General features: G+C 35.5%; 1 protein-coding gene across 1 annotated transcript; it reads right to left on the bottom strand.

Moving 5' to 3' along the window:
- Positions 1 to 7,893: 7,893 nt before the first annotated feature.
- Positions 7,894 to 22,052, bottom strand: RSL24D1 (ribosomal L24 domain containing 1). The gene is made up of 6 exons (XM_039865543.1): positions 21,859 to 22,052; positions 18,084 to 18,197; positions 16,324 to 16,396; positions 11,943 to 12,006; positions 10,167 to 10,252; positions 7,894 to 9,110 (listed from the first exon to the last, which is right to left on the bottom strand). The coding sequence occupies exons 1-6, from the start codon at positions 21,937 to 21,939 to the stop codon at positions 9,025 to 9,027; spliced, it is 504 nt and encodes a 167-aa protein (XP_039721477.1). The 5' UTR covers positions 21,940 to 22,052; the 3' UTR covers positions 7,894 to 9,024.
- Positions 22,053 to 23,143: the final 1,091 nt, after the last annotated feature.

Here is a 23,143-nt window from a genome sequence, read left to right as displayed (position 1 = left end):
TTTGGTGGGGGGGGGGAGGGACAGATATTTGATGTATTCCAGTGGAGTGCACCTATAATCATGGGTCCCAATAAATGAGTATAAGAATGACAGTAAATAAATTTCAAAAAGCTCTTCTAGCACAGGATATGCAGGCTCTAGTTAGAAAAACAAGGAGACTAGTGAAAGAGAAAACATGTAATCTGCCTTACCCCCTTGATAGTGCTTGTCCTATCAAGGTAATGTGAATTTTAATCAGAATAAAGACAATTCCCTGATGAATAAAACATGCACATTTAAAGTAATAGAAATTCTGAGAAAGTTTCTCCAGAGACCACAATAGCATTCCGCAAACTAGCATAATGCCACTGGCTCTGGGTTCCTAGTAGATAAAATTCAGGAGCTCATTAAAGGTATTTTATCGTTATCTTTCTTTCTGTGGTGGCCTTAAAAAGATGAGCCAAATTAGCAAGCACATTTAGGCCCTTATAAACCATGATATTTCAACCAAAAATATGAGACAATTTACTGCACCCCAGCTTTTCTGGAGATGAGCTTCAGCAATTGAGGCATTCACTATGTACCCTTGTCTGTCTGGGACCTCTGCTGAGGGATGGAAGTGTTCTCTGACACTTTTAGAAAAAAAACCATGGACATCTAAGAACATGCTATTCAAAACATGGAACAGATGACCTCCCTATATGGATACAGCTCATCAGCAGATAAGTACATCAATCCATGTTAGAGGAGTCAGCCAGGGCCAGATATAACCCAGATCCATCAGAATAGAGGCATCACAGATAAAGGCAGTTGAGTGTGCACAAGCCAGAGCAGTAGGGAAAGACAAAAATGCCTGAATTTGTTAAGAAAAAAACATTGCAAGGCTGAGATAATGAGTCCAAACTTTAACACCATATTTGTTAAGTTTCTATGTAATTAGAAACATTTTTGCAGCATCCTTTTTAATAGCTTCAGAATAGTCTATTATATGATGCACTATAACTTATTTAACCAGTCCATAATTTAACCAGTCCTTGTTTTCAGTGTTGTACTAAAAGAAGATGAATATCCAAGTACATATGTATTTGGGCATATAATCATTTTCCTAGAATATATTTCTTAAGATTTCTAGGTAAAAATTTATTTTGGTGTTTTAATGTCATTTTATTTTGTGACAAGCCATATGTATATTTTAGTGCACAGAGTACATACAGTAAGGGCACACAACAATGGCTATTGATAGTTTGATGTTAATGTATAAAGATAACTGATTTTTGTATATTGATTTTATATCCTGCAAATTTACTTAATTTATTAGTTCTAACCATTTTCGGTGGAGTCTTTAAGGGTATTCTATATATGTCATCTGCAAATAGAGACAATTTTATTTCTTTTCTGATTTGGATACCTTTTCTTTTTCTTGCCTAACTGCTCTGGCTAGGACTTCCAGAACAGCAGGGTCCTTGAATAATGCCATTTTGTTATAATGTTGAGGAGATGCCATAGGAACTTAACTATTGTTTATATTAATTAGCCTGTGGTAAAATTGGTTTTGTCATGCTTCATCAGTTCTAAAAACCTATTGACAATGTTAAATGAGGACTTACTGTACTATATTGAATAAATATGGTGAGTGAGCATGCTTGTCTTTTTCCTGATTTTAGAGGAAAATCTTTTCGCCTTTTCACTGTTGAGTATGATGTTAGCTGTGGGCTTGTCATATATGGCCTTTTATGTTGACATATGTTCCCTTTCTGCTTTGTTGAGATTTTATCATAAATGGATGTTGAATTTTGCCATATGCTTTTTCTGCATTTATTGTGGATGTTGAGATACTCTTGCAACTCTGGAATAAATCCCTCTTGATCATGGTGTATGATCTTTTTAATGTATTGTTAAATTTGGTTTGCTAACATTTTGTATCTGCTTGTCAGGGATATTAGCTTGTAATTTTCTTTTCTTGTGGTGTCCTTTTCCAGCTTTGGAATCAGGGTAATAGTGGCCTCATGAGTTTCAAAGTGTTCCCTCTTCTTCAAGTTTTTGGAAGAGTTTGAGAACTGGTATTAATTCTTCTTTAAGTGTTTAGCAGAATCCACCAGTGAAGCCACCTGGTCCTGGACTTTTCTTTGTTGGGAAGTTTTTGATAACTGATTCAATCCCCTTACTAGTAATTGTTCAATTTTCTATTTCTTCATAATTCAGTTTTGGTAGGTTGTATGTTTTTAAGGATTTATTCATTTCTTCTCAGTTGTCCAATTTGTTGGCAAATAATGATTCAAAGTAGTCTCATGATTGATTCTTTGTGTTTGTATGGTATCAATAATAATGTCTCTTTCATTTATAATTTTGAGTCCTCTTGCTTGTGTCAATTTAGTTAAAGTTTTGTCTATTTTGTCAATCTTTTTAAAGAAAAACAGTTCTTAGTTTCATCGATTTTTTTTCTGTCTTTTTAGTTTCTATTTTTATATATTTCCACTCTGATCGGTTATTTCCCTCTGCTAATTTTGAGCTTAGTTTATTCTTCTTTTTCTCATTCCTTGAGGTATATGGTTGGATCGATCTTTATTTTCTTAATGTAGACTTTTATCACTATAAACTTCCCTCTTAGAACTGCTTTTGCTGCATCTCAGGTTTTAGTATGTTGTTTCCATTTTCATTTGTCTCAGGATATTTATTTTTTTTGACCTATTTGTTTAGTAACATGTTTAATCTCATTTCTGTGAATTTTTCATTGTTCTTGTAAAGGATTTTTAGGTAATACTATTGTGGTTAGGAAAAATACTTGATATAATTTCAATCTTCTTGAACTTATTGAGAGTTGTTTTCTGACCTAACATGATCTATTCTGGAGAATGCTTGAAAAGAATATGTACTGTGCTTCTGTTGGATGGAGCACTCTGTAAATATTTATTATATACGACTAACAAGTAGTTTAAGAAACACGTTTCCTTATTGAATTTCTTCCTAGATATATATCCTTTGCTGAAAGAAGGGTATTGAACGGCCCTATTTTCCCAACAGTATTATTGTATTGCTGTCTATTTCTTCCTTCAGACATGTTAGCATTTGCTTTGGGCTATCTTATTTGGAACTATAATTCCTGGATTTGTATGTCTGTTTCTTTTCCCAGGATAGGGAAATTTTTAGCGATTATTTCTTTAAAATAATGGCTTAAAAGTCAGGGTGCCAGATGTGTGGTCCCAGCCCTTCACTCCCCAGGGAGATGGTGGGTGTTGGGAGCTTCCTTGATTACATAATGCTGTGCCGGGGGTGGGGTTTATGAGAAATGTTTCTCGCCCTTTCCTACCAGTTTCAGTGTGGGTATTTTCTCATTCACTTGTCATACAGGAGTCACTCAGCTAGTTTCTGGATTTTTTTCAGAGGTAATTGCTCTCTGTGTAGCTGTACATTCGGTGTATCCATGGGATTAGGGGAGTTCAGAAGCATCCTATGTCAATCATCTTGATCAACCCTCACCTGTTAACTTTTTTAAAATGCCAATGCCTGGGCCTCAACCCCAGATATTCTCACTTAATCGCTCTGGGGATAGGCTCTGGCATTGATACATGTATGGCTGCCCCAGATGATCCTAATACACCATCAAGTGTGAGGGCCTCTCTCTGGATGCTACTGTAGCTCAACTGTTATGAGCCAAATCTTCCTGGATATCTAATCTCTAGTAGGGACTTCCCATCAGGTAAAAGGGAGAGGAGTAGCTTATTTCTGAGGTTCAATTAACTAACAGTGGGAATGTCACCATGTGTTCTATGCATTTTGAGAACACGATCTTAGATTCTTTTCTATATCAGTTGTTACTAAGATGACTCAAATAACACATCGGGCATCTTAAAAACCCACCTCTCACTTTAGATAAACCCTGAAGTTTGTCAACATCAGAATTTCAGCCCCTGGGACGAAGACAGAACTCTTGCAGTAATCTCGACACTCTTAGAGAATTTAAGAATTGGCATAAAAAAATAAATAGCTATTAGATTTAAACCGTTCTATAAAACATGAACTTTAACTAGATGAATACAATTCCCAATGATTCAAATTCCTCAAATATAACATGAACTATTTTGTTACTAAATAAGGCAACCAATGCCTCAAATATAGCACATATAAAGTAAACATATTAAAACTTAATTAATGAATACTTAAATTACTCATAAAAGCAGGTGTTGATAAAATTTCAAATTCTTCTTTGGATAACAAGATTAACATGCGTTTAAGGCCAAATTAACATTTCCTCCAATACTTATAATTACTGGCATTGCTGTAATATTTTTCAAAACAGTAAATTTCAAGAATCAATTTGCTGCCTTAATTATAATCAACCTGGTACAGATGATCACCTGTCAGTACTGGAAGAACTAGTAAAAAGTAGTATCTACTCTAAGTCACAAGAAAAACAATCCTATAAAATGTCCTTTTCTTTAAGACACTTTTACTGCTAGATTTTTTCCTTGAATGAATAAGCATATATTGAGCACTGTGTGCCAGACTAATGATCAGGTCAGACCGAGCTTAGAAACAAAGCTCTGCTAGTTGTTAGTGACAGGGATCAGGCTACTCAAATGTCCCTTACCCTCATGTTCCTCATCTGCAAAATGAGCACTGACTTAAAAGGTTGTGGATGAGAATATATGCAATGAACCTGGCTGTAGTAGTTACAGTATCATTGGATTTTCACAACTCTGAGACTAGGTGGTACTACCTGTTAACAAATGTGTGATAAAAGGTACTGAGAGGTTGAGACCCGGATATTTTCTTGATATTTTCCCTACACAATCCTTACTTCCATTGTATATTCTTCTAATGTATCTTCTGGTGATTCTTCTTGTATATCTTCTAGAAATGGGGAAACTCACTCTCTCTACAGTCAACGAGCTACTAGCTCTGTGATTTTGGTAGTATGAAAAATCCGGGAATATTGAAGAATTCAGTGGACGATGCAATGTAGGCACCTAGGGTTTAACATAGTATGAGCAAGTATGTTGTATCATTTACTTTTGAATGGTAGATCTTTTTAATCAGTTGTACTGCCCTTAATACTCGCCCACTGCCTACATAGCATTCTTTGATAGCAGAAGAGGAAATATGTGACAATATCATTAAGTGTATACTAGAAAACTGACTAGAATGGCATACTTTCCACTGGTGTTCCTCTTAAGAGTTCATGGCTTGGTGTCAAACCAAATGTATATACACTTTATTGGAATATACTAGATAAAGCAAGTATTTAAAAGTTGACATTCTGAAAACAAAGTTTCTCAAAATACAGAGACCAGTCTCCTTTATTTTTTGGTTGGTTAACATTGCTTTGGGGCAGTACTGTTTTAAGATTCTCCTCACTTAGTTGTCCTTATTTCTATTTTTAAACTCTGTGGCTCCTGAAATAAGTACTATTTCCATTAGCAAAGCTAGTTCTAGGCAAAACAAGAAACCTGAGAAAACAGCCCAAACTCAGTACTTCCTAGGAGTTCTTGATATGTGAATACTTCAGCACCAGACCCAGAAAGGCAGCTCTATTAACCATTAGACTGAAGCAGCAAAATCAGGTATGCAACCCTAGGCAAGCACTGTTTTGTTAATGTATCTCTCTGCTGGTAATTTATTCTTTACTACCTTTCAAGTTGCTAGTTATTTGAAAAATAAACAAGTAAAACTAGCATATGGCACCTTTTTGTTCAGCACCTTCCATTAACCAAGTATTTAATATGTGCCTGGGGTAAGATACAGTCCCTGAACTCTTAAGAGTGATAGAAACAGGTTGCTTGGATTTGATGCAGAGGATGGGAATGTCCTTCAGCCAGGATTTGGGGTTACAAACTCTGGCAAAAGGAATTTATTGGCAGGATCATAAGAGGGGGCCACAGAACCAAAGAGCTACTAGAGAATCAGATCAGGTAACTGGTACCCCAGGAAAGAGCATGTGGCAGAAACATCACCTCTGACCCCCACAAGATAGCTTCAATTAACATTCAAAACCTGGGAATGGAAAGTACAGCACAGGGAATATAGTCGATAATATTGTAATAGGTTTGTATGGTGTGAGAGGGTACTAGATTTATCAGGATCATCATTTTGTAAGGTATATGAATGTCTAATCACTATGTTGTATATGTGAAACTAATACAATACATGCCCACTATAATTAGAAAATAATTTTTTAAAAAAATATTCAAAACCTAGAAATAACATTCAATAAGTCAGAGGCTCACCCCACTGCACCAGAAGGTAAGAAATTCTACCTTCAGAACAGAATATTCTTTAGGAAAAGATCATTTCTCCTATAAAAAGAAATTTTGTATCAACAGATACAAAATGATTCAAATCAACATGAGGCTGATTGATATACTCAGTACAAAGACATGCAAGGTAAAATTTCAATTCTGTGTATCAAAAGGGATATAGACTTTGAAAAATTCCTGTCCTCTGATATTGAGTTGGTTAATACTGATTTTTCCCTTTATCTTTTCAACACTATTAATTTAGCAGGCTGCTATATTAACTTTTACAAGGTAGTCTTCATTCAATATTGTAATTTATACTAAATATCTAAGTGATTAAAGTCTGATGTCTTTTTTCAGATCATTTAAACTGTAAGCTAAAGGATGGCGGGAGGGGAAAATATACATCCAATCCTAATAGCTAACATGTTAACACGAGCTTACTATGGTGGTGGCCTTGAAATGATTTTCCATGTATTAACGGACTAGATCTTCATAAAAAAATACTGAGGTTGGCCATATTATCTCTGTCAGGTGAAGAAACCAAGTCATAGTCAAGTGTCACTCAAGTTACTCACAGTCACCTCTCATGGCAAACGCCTGGATTTGTGAAGACCGAATCCGTGAGGCTCTGGATACATCCCTTTTAATATATGCAGAGCAACTTTGGAGACAGACTTGTATGAACACAAATGCCTGCCTCCTTCAACTTCTAGCTGTGTGAGAAAAGGCAAGTTACCTATACCTACAACTTTTCCATCTATAAAATAGTAATGCTTCCTGCTTCATGACAAACTGTAAAATAGGCCAGTCCTTCTCAAATTTCCTTCTACAGGATAAACATCTTCCTAGGATTTCTATTTTTAAGAAATGAGATTTTTTAATGTGAGAATTTCTGTACTCTTACGTTTTATAAGGTATAAGAACATTCTTTTCTATAATTTCCAGTCCTATACTCCTCTTAAGCAATTAGAGAAAACAGGCATACTTCTGTGCTTTGCTTTACTGTGCTTCACAGATGTTACATTTTAAACTGAAGGCAAGACACTCCACCAGCAAAAAGATTACAACTCACTTTATTGTGATACTCACTTTATTGCAGTGGTGTGGAACTGAATATGCAGTCTTTCCAAGGTATGCCTGTATCAAAGCTCTGTGAAGTGAGTAACTGGACAATTTTATGCTTTTTTGTGTGTGTTATGCTAACTGCCCAGCAGAGGTCTCAACCAGACAAGATGAAACAATATTAGCCTAAAAGCATTGTAGCATGCCACCTTTCAGGCAAAATTTAAAGGGACAATTCATCTCAGTGATCCAACCAAGCTGTGGAGAGAGAAAACTGTCATTTTCAGTTTATAAGATTTGGGGTCTCAAAATATGAAATCTATCCTGATAGAGAGACCTGTCTGGATATTAAACCTGAGGTGCAATGTCGGCTCTTTGTTTTAGCTCAATTTCTCCAACTAAGGCAATTTCAAGTTGCTCCCTAACTAGCACCGTAGGAAACTTGTTTGCTATTATGTAATTTTCAAAGTTTATATTAAAACAAACATGACTATAATATGGAGTGAAAACTTTAAGTTAATTTTACAATGTCTTTGATTGCATAGATACTTTCCCTGTTACAAAAATACTATTAACAAATGAACCATGTTTTACAAATAAGAACACAAAGGCAAAACCATGCTGGAATTGAGATCTTTTAATACTTGGCCCAGTGATTGGTCCATTCTTTTTATACTAATATTGAAAAATTTAGCCATTACTATACAATTATATAACCCTAAGCATTTGTAATTTATTCTAAATTCTGTCCTAAAAAAAACTATAAAAACTGAGTTACTTAATACTCTTAACATACTTACTTGTAAATAATGCAAAGATAAACATGAAGTATTAAGCACATATTTTTCTTTAAATATATCTCCTACTTCAGTAGTACATGTGGATGAAGTTATTTTCTTCCAAGTTACCAATTCTTCATACCTTTGTTTAGTACCTTTACAATAATATGTAGGTACTTACTGCAGAAAAGATTTTATGTACAAATAATGAATGTATAGACAATCTACCCCAAAATTCAATTTTCTTTTAAATTTTTTTTTTAAGGCAATGAATTCCTCTGCTTCTAAATCATTGCTGAGCTGGAAAAATAAAGCTTGTTTTACTAGGAATCTCTCAAGTTAGAATATTCTTCAAAGTGGAAATTATAGAGTACAGTGCCATTTCAGGAACAGACTACGCAGCTGTTACCCTCAACATCCACAACTGCCTATCTGAACAGTTAAACCAGGTTAAAACAGTCCGACAGAATTAGACTTCAATATATGAGGCCATTATGTTCTTCTTAGGATGTTAATAAACCAAAACTGGAAATACTGAAATCAAAAGATATTGGTACTTGAGGCTAATTATCATATAGAGTATTAGTTCCTTGTACTATCCCCCTTTCTATAACATTAAAAAGGGAATATTTTTACTGCAAAAAAAAAAATTTTACGTATCACTAGCCATAATTTTTGTCATCGTTATTACATAACTGCTGCCTAGTGCCATTATCCAAGTGGCATGACTATTTTATATCCACAATTTACCCCTATGGTTACAGAATTTTCATGATTTACACAAATACATCTATCAGTAAAGGCTTAACATTGAGATGTAATCTAGCATCCATAATAGCTGATGTTTTGCCGAGAGCAATGTAGAAGAGATGTATTTTTAATATTTTCATGAGTCACCTTATGGAAAAAAAATAATTTAGACATTCTTCTAAGTCTCTAAAGATTTTCCAATTCATAGAAATGGTTAGTCAGTTAAGATTCTCAGAAACAACTTCCATGTCCACATCCTCTTGTAATTTCTGTACCATTTTGTTTTCCAGCAGCTTTCCTTTGCCTAAAAAAAACTTTATCAATTCAATGTGACCTCACAGAACTCCTCAAAACTCTATAAAGAATCTTTTGTGTTTTAAAATATTAGCCATTTCTAAGAAATATAAGAACAGTAACTAAACTTATACAGGTATTATAATATGCCATGCATAAAATAAGCATTCTACATACATTTGCTCATTTCAGCCACATAATAACCTGCATTTTAAAGATGAGAAAAGCTGAGGCACAGACAGATGAACATGCCCATGGGCACTCAGCTGGTAAGTCAAAGTGATGGGATTTGAACCCTCGCCCTCATGGATCCATAGTCCCTGCTCTAAACATTGTATTACCAACCTTAGAGGGTTAGCTAAAAACTTAAATGACAATGGTTCATTCATGTCGTTTCTGGGTGTGAGTTTTTTGTCACTCACATGTGAAACAAATGTTCCACATTTTAATAAAATGTGGTACATTAACACAAATCTACTGAACCGGGCTTACAGAATTTGACCTTTACTAAGGTTTAGGCATGGACTCATTCATGAATCAAGTCTCTGACTATATCTCACCAAAATTTCTCTTTAAGCAGTCTCAAAAATAAGTAAATTATATAACAGATTGTATAAAACTATAGTTCTCAAACTTAAGTATCAGAATTACCTGGAGAGCTACTTAACAAAGAGGCCCAGACTCTGTATTTATGCTAAGTTGCCCAAGTAAATCTCATATCAACCAAAGTTTGAGAATCACCAACATAAAACACTGTCCTTTAATAAAAATAGGTATGAGGCAAAATCATCTATGAAATTATTACTCAACTCACTTTGAGTAACTCGGAAAATAGGATTTTATGAAGGGGAAAAGAAATATCATATGTAAAAAACTAACTGGAACTGGGAAATATACTAAGTAAATTATATATATTTTTAGCAAGTCATATCATAAATGTACTAAGATAACATTTACATGAAAAAATACCCTTAACAAGCTAGTTGATACTCAATTACATAAACCACAAAAATCTAGTTTTCACCTCTACTTAAAGCAGAGAACTCCTATGCAATGCATTACTTACATGCAGAAGGGGCCCGGATGAGATGAATGTTTTGCTTTACTTCTTTGATGTCCTGAACTTTCTGTAGTTCTTTATTTTTCTTTAACCTAGGATAAAAACATTAAAGCCAAAATTTCAGTTATTAAAGCTTCTTTAAAAGACATTAATTCATGACTTTTTAAAAAAATTTTTATCAAATAAGCCACACATGAGGAGTGGGAACTCTATTTTCTAGTTCCTAATCAGCTTAAATAGGATTCCTACATTACCAACTGTTCCTTCAATGAATACCCAGTACCTAGTTGGAAATAAAATGAGGCTTCAATATATATTTGCTGAGTGAATGCGATTGAAGCAAAGAATTAACAAATCTCAAGATATCAATGTCTATTATATACATGTAGTACAAATCTTTTCTAGTGCCTAGATCTTTTCTCCTCAAAAATAAAACACAGTGTGTTACCTATTTTTAATCATTCAGTAATTATAAGAGCACAAAACTCATAAAACATTCAATGACAGACTAATAGACTAGTTCTCATTTAGGCACCTTTTTGGTAACACTAACAATCTTTTAAAGCTAGAAAGCTATGGTGCAGACTGCCATAGTGATTACAGCAAAATCTAATACCCATTTTTCTAAAGAAATAACTGACTCCAGGCAGGGGCAGGGGAAATATAAGATGAGGCTAGATCTTATTAGTCATAAAGTAAAAAAGTACTCAAGGAATGATGAGGAACTGTCAAAATGACATGGAAGCTTGCCTGAAGTAACTCCCACTGGCCAACCTGGGTGGGCTACTTAGAACATTTAATGACTAAGAATTAAAACCCACTGAATACCATAAAAGTCAATGAATATACATAGATATGACATGAATAAATAAAAGAATAAGTTTTGAAATTGGCTTTCTCATAAAAAAGAGCTTTACCTCAATAATAAATGTAGAAGAAATGAATTAGGAATATCACTAGTTGGCAACAAAATAGTAACAAATTCAGACAAGACTGTACTGGATGCTAAAACCCCGTAGATCCCAGTTTGAAAACGACCAATCTCTTTGCCATGTCTCAATGTATCTCCTCTAAGGTATGTATTAATTAAAATGAAAATAGTAACTTTCCAGTGGAGAAACTGGCAGATACCTCCTTAACCACACGATCACTTGGGATGACATGAGACTCCTGAAGGAGGCATCATCATTTCCATGATATTCTGGCCAAAATACCTTAATCTGTATTTAATCATGAGCAAAACATCAGACAAACCGAAATTGAGGCACATTCTATAAAATAACTGACCTGTACTCTTTAAAAATCCCAATGCCATATAAAAAGAAAGATGAGAAACTGTCCAGATTAAAGGAGCTTGAGGAAATATGACCACTAAATGCAATGTGTGATCCAGAATATTCTGTTGCTATTAAGGACATTATTGGAACAATTGATGAAATCTAAATAACATCTGTAGATTATATAATAGTATTGTATCAATGTTAATTTACTGATTTTAATAACTATACTATGGTTATATAAAAACATGTTTTATTTTTAGAATATATACACTGAAATATATACTTAGGAGGAAAAGGGCATCATGTCTTCAACTTACTGTATATAAAGATGAGGATAAAGTAAATACGGCAAAATGCTAACAATATACAAGAGTTCCTTATATTATTCTACCCAGTTTTTGTAAGTCTAAAGTTATGCGAAAATAAAGTGAAAAAAAAAATGCCTCTAGATTCCTACTAGTTAATTATTTTTCCAAGAATTACTCTATACATATTGTCATACCTATTCATTATAAATTTAGCTTGGCGTTTCTGTTTGATCTCTTCGACTCTCTTCATTGCATCAACTACAAAAAAAATTCATAAGAATTAGCAAACGATTCACATTCAAGCAACAGCTTTAACAATGACTTCTTTATTCTTTATTATGATTTAGAAATTGATTAAATGACAAACCCATTGGGGAAAAAATCCCTACTAAAATAAAGAAGGTATGTACCCTTTGCTGGCATCACTGTCAACTCTTATCTTTCACACCTATCATTTCTCTATATTTTGCAAAAGCTTTTATTGCTACTAAATTTTCCTTCTTTTTTAAAGCACTCCAGTGCCTTTCAAATTTTATTCTACAAAGAACTCAGATTAATAGCAACCAATCCCATTCTAAGCTTGTTATCTCCATAAATAAAAGAAAGTACTTTTCTGGTTATAAAGACTACTTTTTCTTCAAGTGCCTGGAATATGATCTGGAGAATGAATCATATTCCAATCTTGAATATTGGTTGAATGAACCAGTCAACAATCTGCCACACTCTCAACCACTAAAATCTGTTTTGGAAAATGTATACAGGAGCTGAGTCCAACTATGCTCTAGTTATCTATATCAACATTCTCCAACATAAGATAAACCATATATGTAATTTTAAATTTCTAGCAGCCACGTTAAAAAAAAGAAGGAAAAGGTCAAAATTAAATTTAATGATCTACTTTGTTTCACCTAACATATTCCAGAATATTGTCATTTCAACATGTAATCAATATAAAAAATTACTGAGATATTTTATGCTTGTTTTCATACGAAGTCTTCAAAAACCACCATGTATTTTATATTTACAGCACATGTTGATTCGGACTAGCCACATTTCAAATGCTCAGAGTCCCTACGGCTAGTGGTTACCGTAATGGACAGCACACTCCCAATCTAGCTTCTTAAAGTATGTGAACCTGAAGAATAGCAGGATATTGTCTTAAAAGTATCTCTCCACAATATACTTATTACCAAGTAAAATGCTAACTTTACAGTGTAAAACCTGGCAGACAAAGATCAAAGTTAACATTGCCAGTAACAAGACTAATAAATGACAGGTGCCTCCTGAAAGGACACAATGACAAGAACTCAGCATCACGTCAGTGGTACTTCTGCCAAATGTACACTACCCAAATCTAAACTTGAGGAAGCATCCGACAAAATCTAATTAAGGGAGTTTATACCACATACCTGGCCCATATTCTCAAAATTGTCAATGTCATGAAATATAAAAAACAAACTCAGGAACTGTTCTAAATTGAGAGAGACTAATAGACATATGACATGTACTATTCCAACAACTTTTGCAATAAAAAGATACTGGGAAAATTAGAGAAATGTAAATAGGTCTAAGATTAAGTGATAATGTACCAATGCTAATTTTCTTGATTCTAATAATTGCACTGTGGTTGTATGAGAGAATGTTCTATTTTTAGGAAATACATATTAAACTATTTAACTCAAACAGTACAGAAAAAAAAATAAAAGGGGGAGAGGAGAAAAAGTAAATAAAATGTTAACATTTGGGAATATAGATGAAGGATATCAGAGAATTCTACTCCTGCCACTTTTCTGTCCAGTCTGAAATTATGTCAAAATAAAAACTTTTTTAAGTGTAGACTGGGGACGAGCAACACTGGCATCACCTAGGATTTTGTTAGAAATGCAGAATCTTAGGCCCCATCCAAACATACTGTATTAGAATCTGAATTTTAACAAGATCCCCCAGAAGGCCCCATGGTGCTTTTGGCATTAAGATGATGTTTGTGTAAATAACTCTAACACAATGTCAACTCTAAATTTGCATATGCTATGGCTTAGAACTAACAATATGCTGGATATGTAACTTTTCTTCTTTCCTTGCCTTTCAGCAAAAATGGTAAAGGCAAGTTCTAGTATTCAGAAGCATTACCACGCTTTAAAGTTACTCAGAAGGAAAACAAACACAAGAGGCAGGTAAATCCTTCCCAAAGAATAAGACACTGCATTTCTGGATATTCCAAAAGACCAAAAAATTTTAAATGTAAGAAGTATCTAATAGATATTAAAAACTGATCTGCAATACAGAGACACATAACGGATAAAACACAAATTATTCTTGCTTTTAAAGTTCTATTGCTGTTTCTATGGACATCAGCATCTTAACACAGGTGTTTCAGTCCATACCGCATGTAAGCAATAAATATAAAACTACTGTCAACAGATCAGCTTATAGACAGGATGATATTAAAATAGGGAGTGTGGGGAATCAAAGAGTAATATATTTTTTTCTGGAACGCTACTAACAACTTTTATTAATTGTGTAAGTCAGCAGGAAATAGTTTTAAGTTCCAAAAGACTGATACTGTCTACCCAGAAGATCATCTTTGAAAAGTCTATTTTTAAGATCCCAATATGAAAGTACAACAGAATTTATGCAGGAAAAAAAAACTCAATAGAGTACCACTTCTTACAGAATTTGCAGATGTATAAACAAGTGGGAAAAGGGAATGAGACTGTGATAATACCTGAACCAATTACCATCTAACAGAAGCAATAAATAGGAGTACTCAGTAAAATGTACTGAGAGGACAAAGATTGTATGTACCCTGTTCATCTTTGTATGCTAGAGTCAAGGCTTATTGTTCTAGCATATAAAGCCTTACAGAACACAATAGTATTTCTCATGAACAATGTAAATAACATGAAAGGGTCATAGTAACTGAATAACAACATACAACTAAAATAAGATATGCACCTCAGTTTCAACATCAAGCTGAATACCCACCAAATAAAAGTAGTTATAAAATATGAAAGGGTGATCTGAAGCTGCTATCTTCAAGTGGTTACCAAAAAAAAAAAAAAAAAAAAAGAGGGAGGCCAATATGAAATAAAATTCAATGGGGTCCAGAAATGCTTTAGGATCTTCCAAGAATATCCTTGTCAAGAATGACTTTTGGAATCAATTTAAGAATCCTATGAAAAATTTGTAACTACGTGAGGTGATGGATGTTAACTAGACTTATTGTGGTGATCATTTTAGAATATCTACAAATATCAAATCATTATGTTGTATACTTGAAACTAATATAGTGTTATATGACTATTATGGCTCAATAAAAACAAAGAAAATCCTATGAAGTTATTAATCTCTTTAAAAATCCTTGAGGTTGAATCAGTGATATTTCCTTACCAAATAAACTCAATAAAACTGCTTTTTCAGAAATGAACTCTCCCACTAATTGCAAAAAAAAAAAAAATTTTTTTAATCTGTTTGATTTGAGATATCTTACATTTGTCAGCCTAAGGTACTCTGTTATAAAAAAAAAAAAAATTTAATTAAAAAAAATTTTAAAGGAGGAATAAAGAAAACACCAAGAAGCAGAATACTTAAGGCTATGTGGAATACGCAATTCCAAATTTGGACTCGATTTCTCCACATAGTCCAGAATGATAAAGCTTTAGAAGGTGTCAAATACTACCACAAAGGCCCACAACTTTTCAATTCCTACCCTGAAGTCTTGTGACTGTGTTGAAAGGGATGCTCTGCCTGTCTGATCCATTACTTTATCAGTCTGATCCATTACAGACTGATAAAATATGTAGAATTCTAAGCCTTAGAAACTTCTAGTTAAACTATATCACCTTCAATCTAAGACTAGAAATAGCTAAAGACTGCATAAAGCAGCCACAGGGAGAAAAAAAGTCAGGGCCAAGGGCCTCAAACACACACAGTGGAATCTACAAGCTGGACTAAGTAAATTTTACTACATGTGGGCTTTTCTTCATTAGTCTCTGCCTACTTCAGAAAAAAACAAAATAGACAAGAAACAAGATATTACCGCTTTTAATTTCAGTAGGCTATAGCTTCATTTTTACATAAATTAAGCACTTAGAAGTTCTGATAAGCAAATTTGTAATTATCACCTTAAGTGCTGCACTTTAAATTTTACCGAAGCACTAAAATTTTATAAGGTGTACAAAATACACTGTTTATGACCCTAAATCAAATTATCTAAACTTCTAAAGTATGCTAGGTTTTGTGTATATTTTAAGTATGCCACACCCAACCCCAAAAAAGAATTCTCCGTCTCTATTTTTCCCCAACTTTTGGATGTTTTATATCTGTGTGGGCACTTCAAATAATATCAAACTTAGTAATTACATTATTTTTATAATGGACACATCAACCACTTCTGAAAAGGATTTTGAGTAGTTTATAAGACAAATACAACAGAACCATTAAAATGAGAATAAGAGAATAAAAGCTAACCGATAAAAAAGAGAAATTTAATATTTAAGCAAAGTGACATTAAAGTTATGGCAATATCCCAAACCAGTCTCTCTTGAAAATCCCTGGCATTCCCTTGTGACTTACTAGTTTTATTCCACAGCTCTCGCTGGTATTTGACAGGTTCATTTCTACGTTTTTCAAATTCAAATGAATTATCCTGTAAGGGGGAAAAATATCGTTTTTAAAGAGGTATGAAGGAAGCATTTCTTAAAATTTATTCTCTTTTCCAAAGTGTTCGGAGTGTTTCAAACTAGGGACACATGTTAAGATTCCCCCTCCCCCTACCCCACCAGGGAGCTATCAGCAAATCCAAGTTTTCAAACTTTTTCTCCTTTATACACCATGATGTACATGATAGATAGCCCTACTGAAAATCTCTCTCTGTATGCAAGTTATCCTCTGTATCGCTCAGAGAGGCATATAACAATCATGGGGATTATAAACAAACTGAAAAAGCTTCCCTAATTCCTCATTCCTAGATGAGACTCACAGCCAGAAAACTTTGCATTAGGCTGGACCATAGGAAATAACCATTTTTCAAAGATGAAAAAAAGAGTTAAACATTGAGAATTTCATATGGGTCAACCAAAATACCTGTCATATTTATATATTTCAATACCTATATACCTTTTGTTTTATCATAAAGGTATGAAACTACACATCTTTAAATAAATGTGGTACTACCCTACATAAGCTTCACCCTGAAATTCTTCAGGTCCCCTCTAAATGCAGTTGGTATTTTGCAGTTAATAATCCTAGTTATCTTAAAACATGCAAAACAATTTTGGAAAAGCTACAGTTTTCTTAAAACAACTACCGGCATTTCTTGGTTTTCAAATCTACCCAACATAGGCATATGGAACAGCGCTAACTCTGTATTTGGCTATTTCATTTATATACATGTGACTCTATTCAGATCACAATAACCTCAGCGGTGACCTACCGGCAAATGACTGTGACTGGCATCCTTCCTTCATTCATACAGTTGTCACTTGCATTTGAGGTACTTGCTTCTTCTCATCCATACTAAAAATTATTTTTGTGACAGCAATTGTGATTTGACCTCGCACCTCACAAAAAATATTCTTTACTGAAAACTTCTGGTGTTAAGGATGCCAGCAAAGGGCTTCATGGCAACTGCTTAGATACTGCTCTTAAGGAGTAGAGAAGAGGTAAAGAGTCCCATGGGTTTGGTGGAGGAGAAAGTCAAGGAAGGAGCGGACAGTTTAAACATCTTCCTCCTTCAAGGATAGCCTGTGCAGAAGCTTTCACCTCCTCCCTTTGCAGGGGTTGAAAGTGGACAAGCTTAACCAGATCTAGGAATAGCAAATATGATGACGGGGCTCATACATGAAATTCCCTTAGCCCTGACTCCCCACTATTCCTTCTCATGTCAACACTGTATCTAATTTCTCTGTTCTGACACCAAGTCCTGCTAAGGAAATCTAGAAACTGATAAATAGGTTTATTACAAATTTCATCTGAGCCCTCACTGCTGTTCAGGAACTTTTAATCTTTTAACTATCTCTCAAAATCCCTAATTAGCAATTTCCAACTTCACCTCAATCCATTTAAATGACTTCCTCCTTTGTTTGCAAGAACTAAAAAAAGTTTTCTGAGAATAAGAAAAGTCACTTCTACAAACTGGATTAGGAATTTTTTTCCTTTTCAGAATTCGACAGATTAATGGTTTTTAGGATCACATGAGAATGAGATTACCATATCCAAATACAAGTCACTCATCAATCATGCTATAGGGAGCCTTATGATAGTTAATTAAATTACATACACCACCACCCCCCAAAAAACCCTGAAATTTTAAAAACTATAAAAACTATACTCACCACTGTAAGCTCTTTACCAGCTGCTTTACGGAACGCTTTAGTCCACCTGACCTTACGAGGATTGCGCTTCTTCTTAAAGTTTTTATGGCACTTGGATTTACAGAATCTAAACACCTACAAGAAAAGTTCAAATAGTGAGAAGTCAATACCAGACAAAATATATTGTAAAATCTGAGCAATGACAATGTTTCTCACTCACAATTACTTCTACTTATACCATTTAGAAATGTGTGGACATGTCAGATTACATGGAAATTGAACTATGTTTTGACTATCAAGCATCATCACCACTAAAAGCAGAGGGCCCTGAAAGTATGGTTAAGAACTACCATTTTAATAGAATGAGTAAAACCTTATAATGATCTTGAATAAGGAATAGTTTAAAGGAAAGTCCTTTATTTAAATCACTTCACAATTCAGAATAATTCTCAAAAATTCACTTTCTATATACCTCAATGAGGGTAAAAGTTTCAAACCACCACTCTGAAATCTCCTTTGGTTCTTTCCATCCTCACACAAAATAATTTCAAAAAGGACCGATAACTAGCTGTAGATTTATTTTCTAACATATTCATAGATCTACTTGGAAGATTCGCCACTATTTTAATTCTCCACCTTCCTCCCAAATGATGTGATCCTTTAATAGTGCTTACAATTTAATGATACTTCAATGTGCTCCTGAAATGGCTTATTGGGACTCCTTATATACGTCTAAATTGCATTATTTTGTTACTCTGTAAGGTGTTAGAACACATAATTTGTGTGTTACTAGAAGAAATCTGAAGAGAAAAAGTGATTTTTTTGAGTTTATGAATCTTGGCAAAAAAATAAATTAAGTTGAATTACCACACCTAGAAGATGTGACCTATAAAAAAAATAGATCACAATGAAGTATAAACATTTCAAACTAAGTAAGCTTGTGTATATATATATAACAAGCCAAAATACTTTTCATTTTATGTTCTATGAGGAACTCCAAGCAGGTGATTATACACACTAGGATATAGTTTTCTTAGAAATGGTCAATATTAGTTTACTCTATCCAGGTACGTATGTCATGGAGAGTCCTCTCTTGAGACTTGAGTGAAAACATATCTACATTCTTGAATTAATTTCAAAGTATCTGGAAAATACAAGAACTGTAGTCTACTGGAGTAACTCACTACAAAATCATTACCAGTAAAATTTCTTTAAGTATTTACAGCCCAAAGTATTATTATCTTTTTAAGTAACGGCCTCTTATGTTTAATGCCTACTAGATAACCCCTAGGCAAATCCTCATTTCTGAGAAATATCTAATGAGAGAGGTTTTGAACTTCCTCTGGGTCTCTCAATTCCAAATATAGCCAATGGAAAGTTACAGGGAAGTCTACTTGAACTCTATACCTAGTAAATGTTATCTGAAAAGCTGAAAAACAGAATAAAGTATCTGATGAGACTAGAGTCATTGGAGATGAGAAGGGGCTTTAACCAGCAAATAAGGCACAACAACTCAACCAGCAAATAAAGCACAACTACTCTGTGCCTGATGTTACAACAGGTGCTAGGGGCTTTAACCAGCAAATAAAGCACAACTACTCTGTGCCTGATGTTACAACAGGTGCTAGGGATACGAAAATAATTAAAACATGAATCCCTACCTTGGGAACTTAGGCTAGCAAGCTAAGAATGATAAAGTCTCACTTTGCAAGTAAGAGAGAGAGAGATCAGACTAGGATATAAACAATGGGATAAAGCTATATACAATCATGTATAATATGAAAACACAATAAAGAGGTGATTAAATCTACTGTGGGGTAGCTGGTGGATGAATTATGTGTAAGACAAAGCTTCATAGGCTCAAATTTCCCTTTTAATCTAGTCCTCTACCAACATCCTCAGTCTTCAACATGCAAACAAATGATCGGTTCACACCTCAGCCTCAAAGTCCTTCAACTCTTTCTTATTCCACTAATTTAGCAAACATTTATTAAGCACTCATTAAGGTTGTATTTTTCCTGTTTGCAAACTATGAGAAAATGTAGAACATTAACACTAATTCTACCTTTAAGAAGCTACCTAAGCTTAAGAGAAGTCTCTTATGAAAAATCGTCTCAAAAGCTAAGAGCATAAAGGTAGGAGGACTAGTTAGGAGGCTAGAAGAGTGACAAGTGCCTAATCTGGAACCAGGGCAGGAGGGAAGAAAGAAAGCAGACACCACTATCCTTTGCAAAGGCAGAATAAATAGAGATTTATATCTGGATACATAAGGTGAAAGATTCAAATATGAACCAACATCTCCGAGATACGCCCATACTTATTCTTCAATAGTGCCTCACAGCCTCTACTTCTTACTTCCCCAATCAACTTTGTTCTGGCTCCACTGGTCTTCCCTAGAGCAGACTGGCTGCCAGTCAATTCAACACCGTCCTTGCTAGCAATATAGACTTCCTCATCAACCTGAATTTCCAATGTGTCTGCCAGATCAACACCAAACTCTAAATAGCTCCCAAAATCTGTTGTTCTAATTCCAATACCTGCTGACAAGCATTGCTGGACAAAAATTATGACCACATCATCTACACAGCCATATTGCCCACTGTGAATTAGACTCCCACCTGGCAATCATTTGATTCTTTTTATAAATTTTTTATCATGTTCCTGAAAGCAGGTATTCAAAATCATCTTCTACACGCTCTTTCAAGTTCCCAAACATAGCTTTGGATTCTCACTTTCAGCAAGAATCTTTGCTAATTTAATGAGCTCAGTATCTTCCATCTATAATAGATATAAGACAATGAAGTAGGAACTATAATTCTTTAGTATGTCCATCCACATCACCTCTTTAAGGATTCCTAAATGCTCTTTCCCAAAGACTCCCATTCAACGGATCTGGTGAAAAAACAGCAATCCATTATTTAGAAATGCCTAGTGATTCAGAAGCAAATGTAAGAGACCTCAAATTCTGAGAAACGATGTTCTAAAGAAACAGGAATGAGTTTCATTCTGATATGAGAAGATAAATTCATGTATCACTCACGAAGTCTCTCTCAACTAGGCCTTACGGTATACCTATATGTTAATATCTTATATTTCCGGACTAATCATTTTGCATATACTTACATTTGTATTTATAGCCTTACCGACTCCATCCCTATATCACCATCCACAATACAAAGGGACACAATTCCTTCGTTCTGCGCCTCTGCTCAAGCTGCTCACTTTTCTTCCACTTTACTCTCTCCTCACTTTTCGCGCAAAATTCAAGATCGAGGATAAATATATCCTTTCTGGGCTTCTTCATATACGACCCCCTAAACTCACCTCCAATAACCTCATAATATATAAGTCTACTATTAAGCCACATGCAACATTTCTATCGACCACTACACACTATGGATAGTCCCAAGTCTATGGACACAGACCCTAGCAATGACGCTTGACCAAGCATCCGTTCAACAAAGTTTACTGAATTGAAAAACTTGGCCCATGTACCAGAGTGGCCGCAGTCCCCAAACACACCCTCGCAATCCCCGTCGGGGCTGGCTGAGACCGCTCCTGAACCTCATCGCAGCCAGCCTCGCCCAAAGGTGGCCTGGTGACCAGCTCCGTTCCGGACGCCCGCAAGGAGAAACTTCCCAAGCAGGAGGTCGAGGCCGGAGCTCCTCGCGAAGCCTCCCTCCCTCGGGGGCAGCGTGGAGAACGCGGCCGAACGCCGCAGGCGCAGAAAGCCGGGCAGGTTAGGCCTCGGCCCGCGGGAGCGCAGCCGGGCGCACTCTGGCATTGGCCCCCTCACCTTGCAATCGTTGCGGACGAACATCATGCCGTGGCCAGGGTATATGGGCCCCGAACAGAAATAACACTTCTCGATACGCATGTTGAACGCGCGTGAGAACCCACCACCCAAAAGCCGAGCTTGAAAGGAAGTGACGTAGCCCCGTCACAGGAAGTTATTTTCTTCCCAGTCCCGACCCGGAAAAGTCGAGCGTGCAGCGCTCCTGAGGGCCCCTAGAAAGCGATCCGAACCCGACTGCGCCCCCTCGTGGCCGCGCCGGCAAAAAAACGCTGTCGTTGGGCGCAGGCGCAGAGCTGCACAGTCAGCCTGGCCACCCTGTCTCCGGGAAAGTGAAACATGACTCTGCGCCACCTGTTGAGGTCGCTCTCTCACAGCACCTAGTTTTCCTTCACCGTGCCCTGTAACGTGAAGATTTACTCATGTCTTAGATATCACGTCTTTGGTTTGTGCTTTGCCCCCAGAGGGCTTTCCACACGTTGGGTTGTCTCTAGAAGTCACTTCTTCACTCCCTTCCCTAGACTCGCTCGATTCCGGTCCCGAGCGGACCTGCCTGGCGTCAGCTGCGAGAAACTACGCTTCTTCGGACATTGCGACGCAAGCAGTTGCGTCTCAGGCTCACTGGATTTTACGACCAATTTTTTAAAGACTTGTAGTGATGTTCTCTACCTTTATTCCTCCTCCCTTTTTAGTCGATATACATATATGGCAAAAGAAACATTTTCATCGGAAACTAAGGTTCCTTCCCTAGACCTCCAGTACCCCTCCCCAGAGGCAATTAGTTCCTCTTATTACCTACCAGAGATTTTTCTGTGCGTAGCGAACAGTGTCAGCAAAGGGCAGTACGTGCGTTTCCACTCTCTCTTCTTTATAACACTAATAAGCATCCTAGTCACCCTTTTCCGCTGTTTTCGTTCTTCCCTTATTGGAATGTGAGTTCTACGAAGGCAGAGATTTTTGATGTTTAGTTTACAACTATATCCCTAGTACCTAGAACAGTTCCTGGTTCATAAATACTCAATACCCATTTTATTATCAATGAATACGTAACATTCTTTTTCATAGTTATATAGTGTGTGTGTGTGTGTGTGTATGTGTGTGTGTGTGTGTGTGTGTGTGTGTGTGTGTGTGTGTGTGTGTGTGGTAGTATGAAAGCATTTTAATTGGTCGCCTATGGATGAACATTTGTTTTCTATCTTTTAGCATAATAATCATTTGTACCTATATACTTTATTTTTCAAAAACGAGTTTATATAGAACTGCTGGGTCAGAGGATATGTACCTTTTT

Source organism: Pteropus medius, unplaced genomic scaffold (assembly GCF_902729225.1).
Source record: "Pteropus medius unplaced genomic scaffold, Ma_sr-lr_union100, whole genome shotgun sequence".
NCBI classification, from domain to species: domain Eukaryota; kingdom Metazoa; phylum Chordata; class Mammalia; order Chiroptera; family Pteropodidae; genus Pteropus; species Pteropus medius.
The sequence above is the reverse complement of the archived record's forward strand: the minus strand, read 5'-3'. Positions and strand labels throughout refer to the sequence as shown.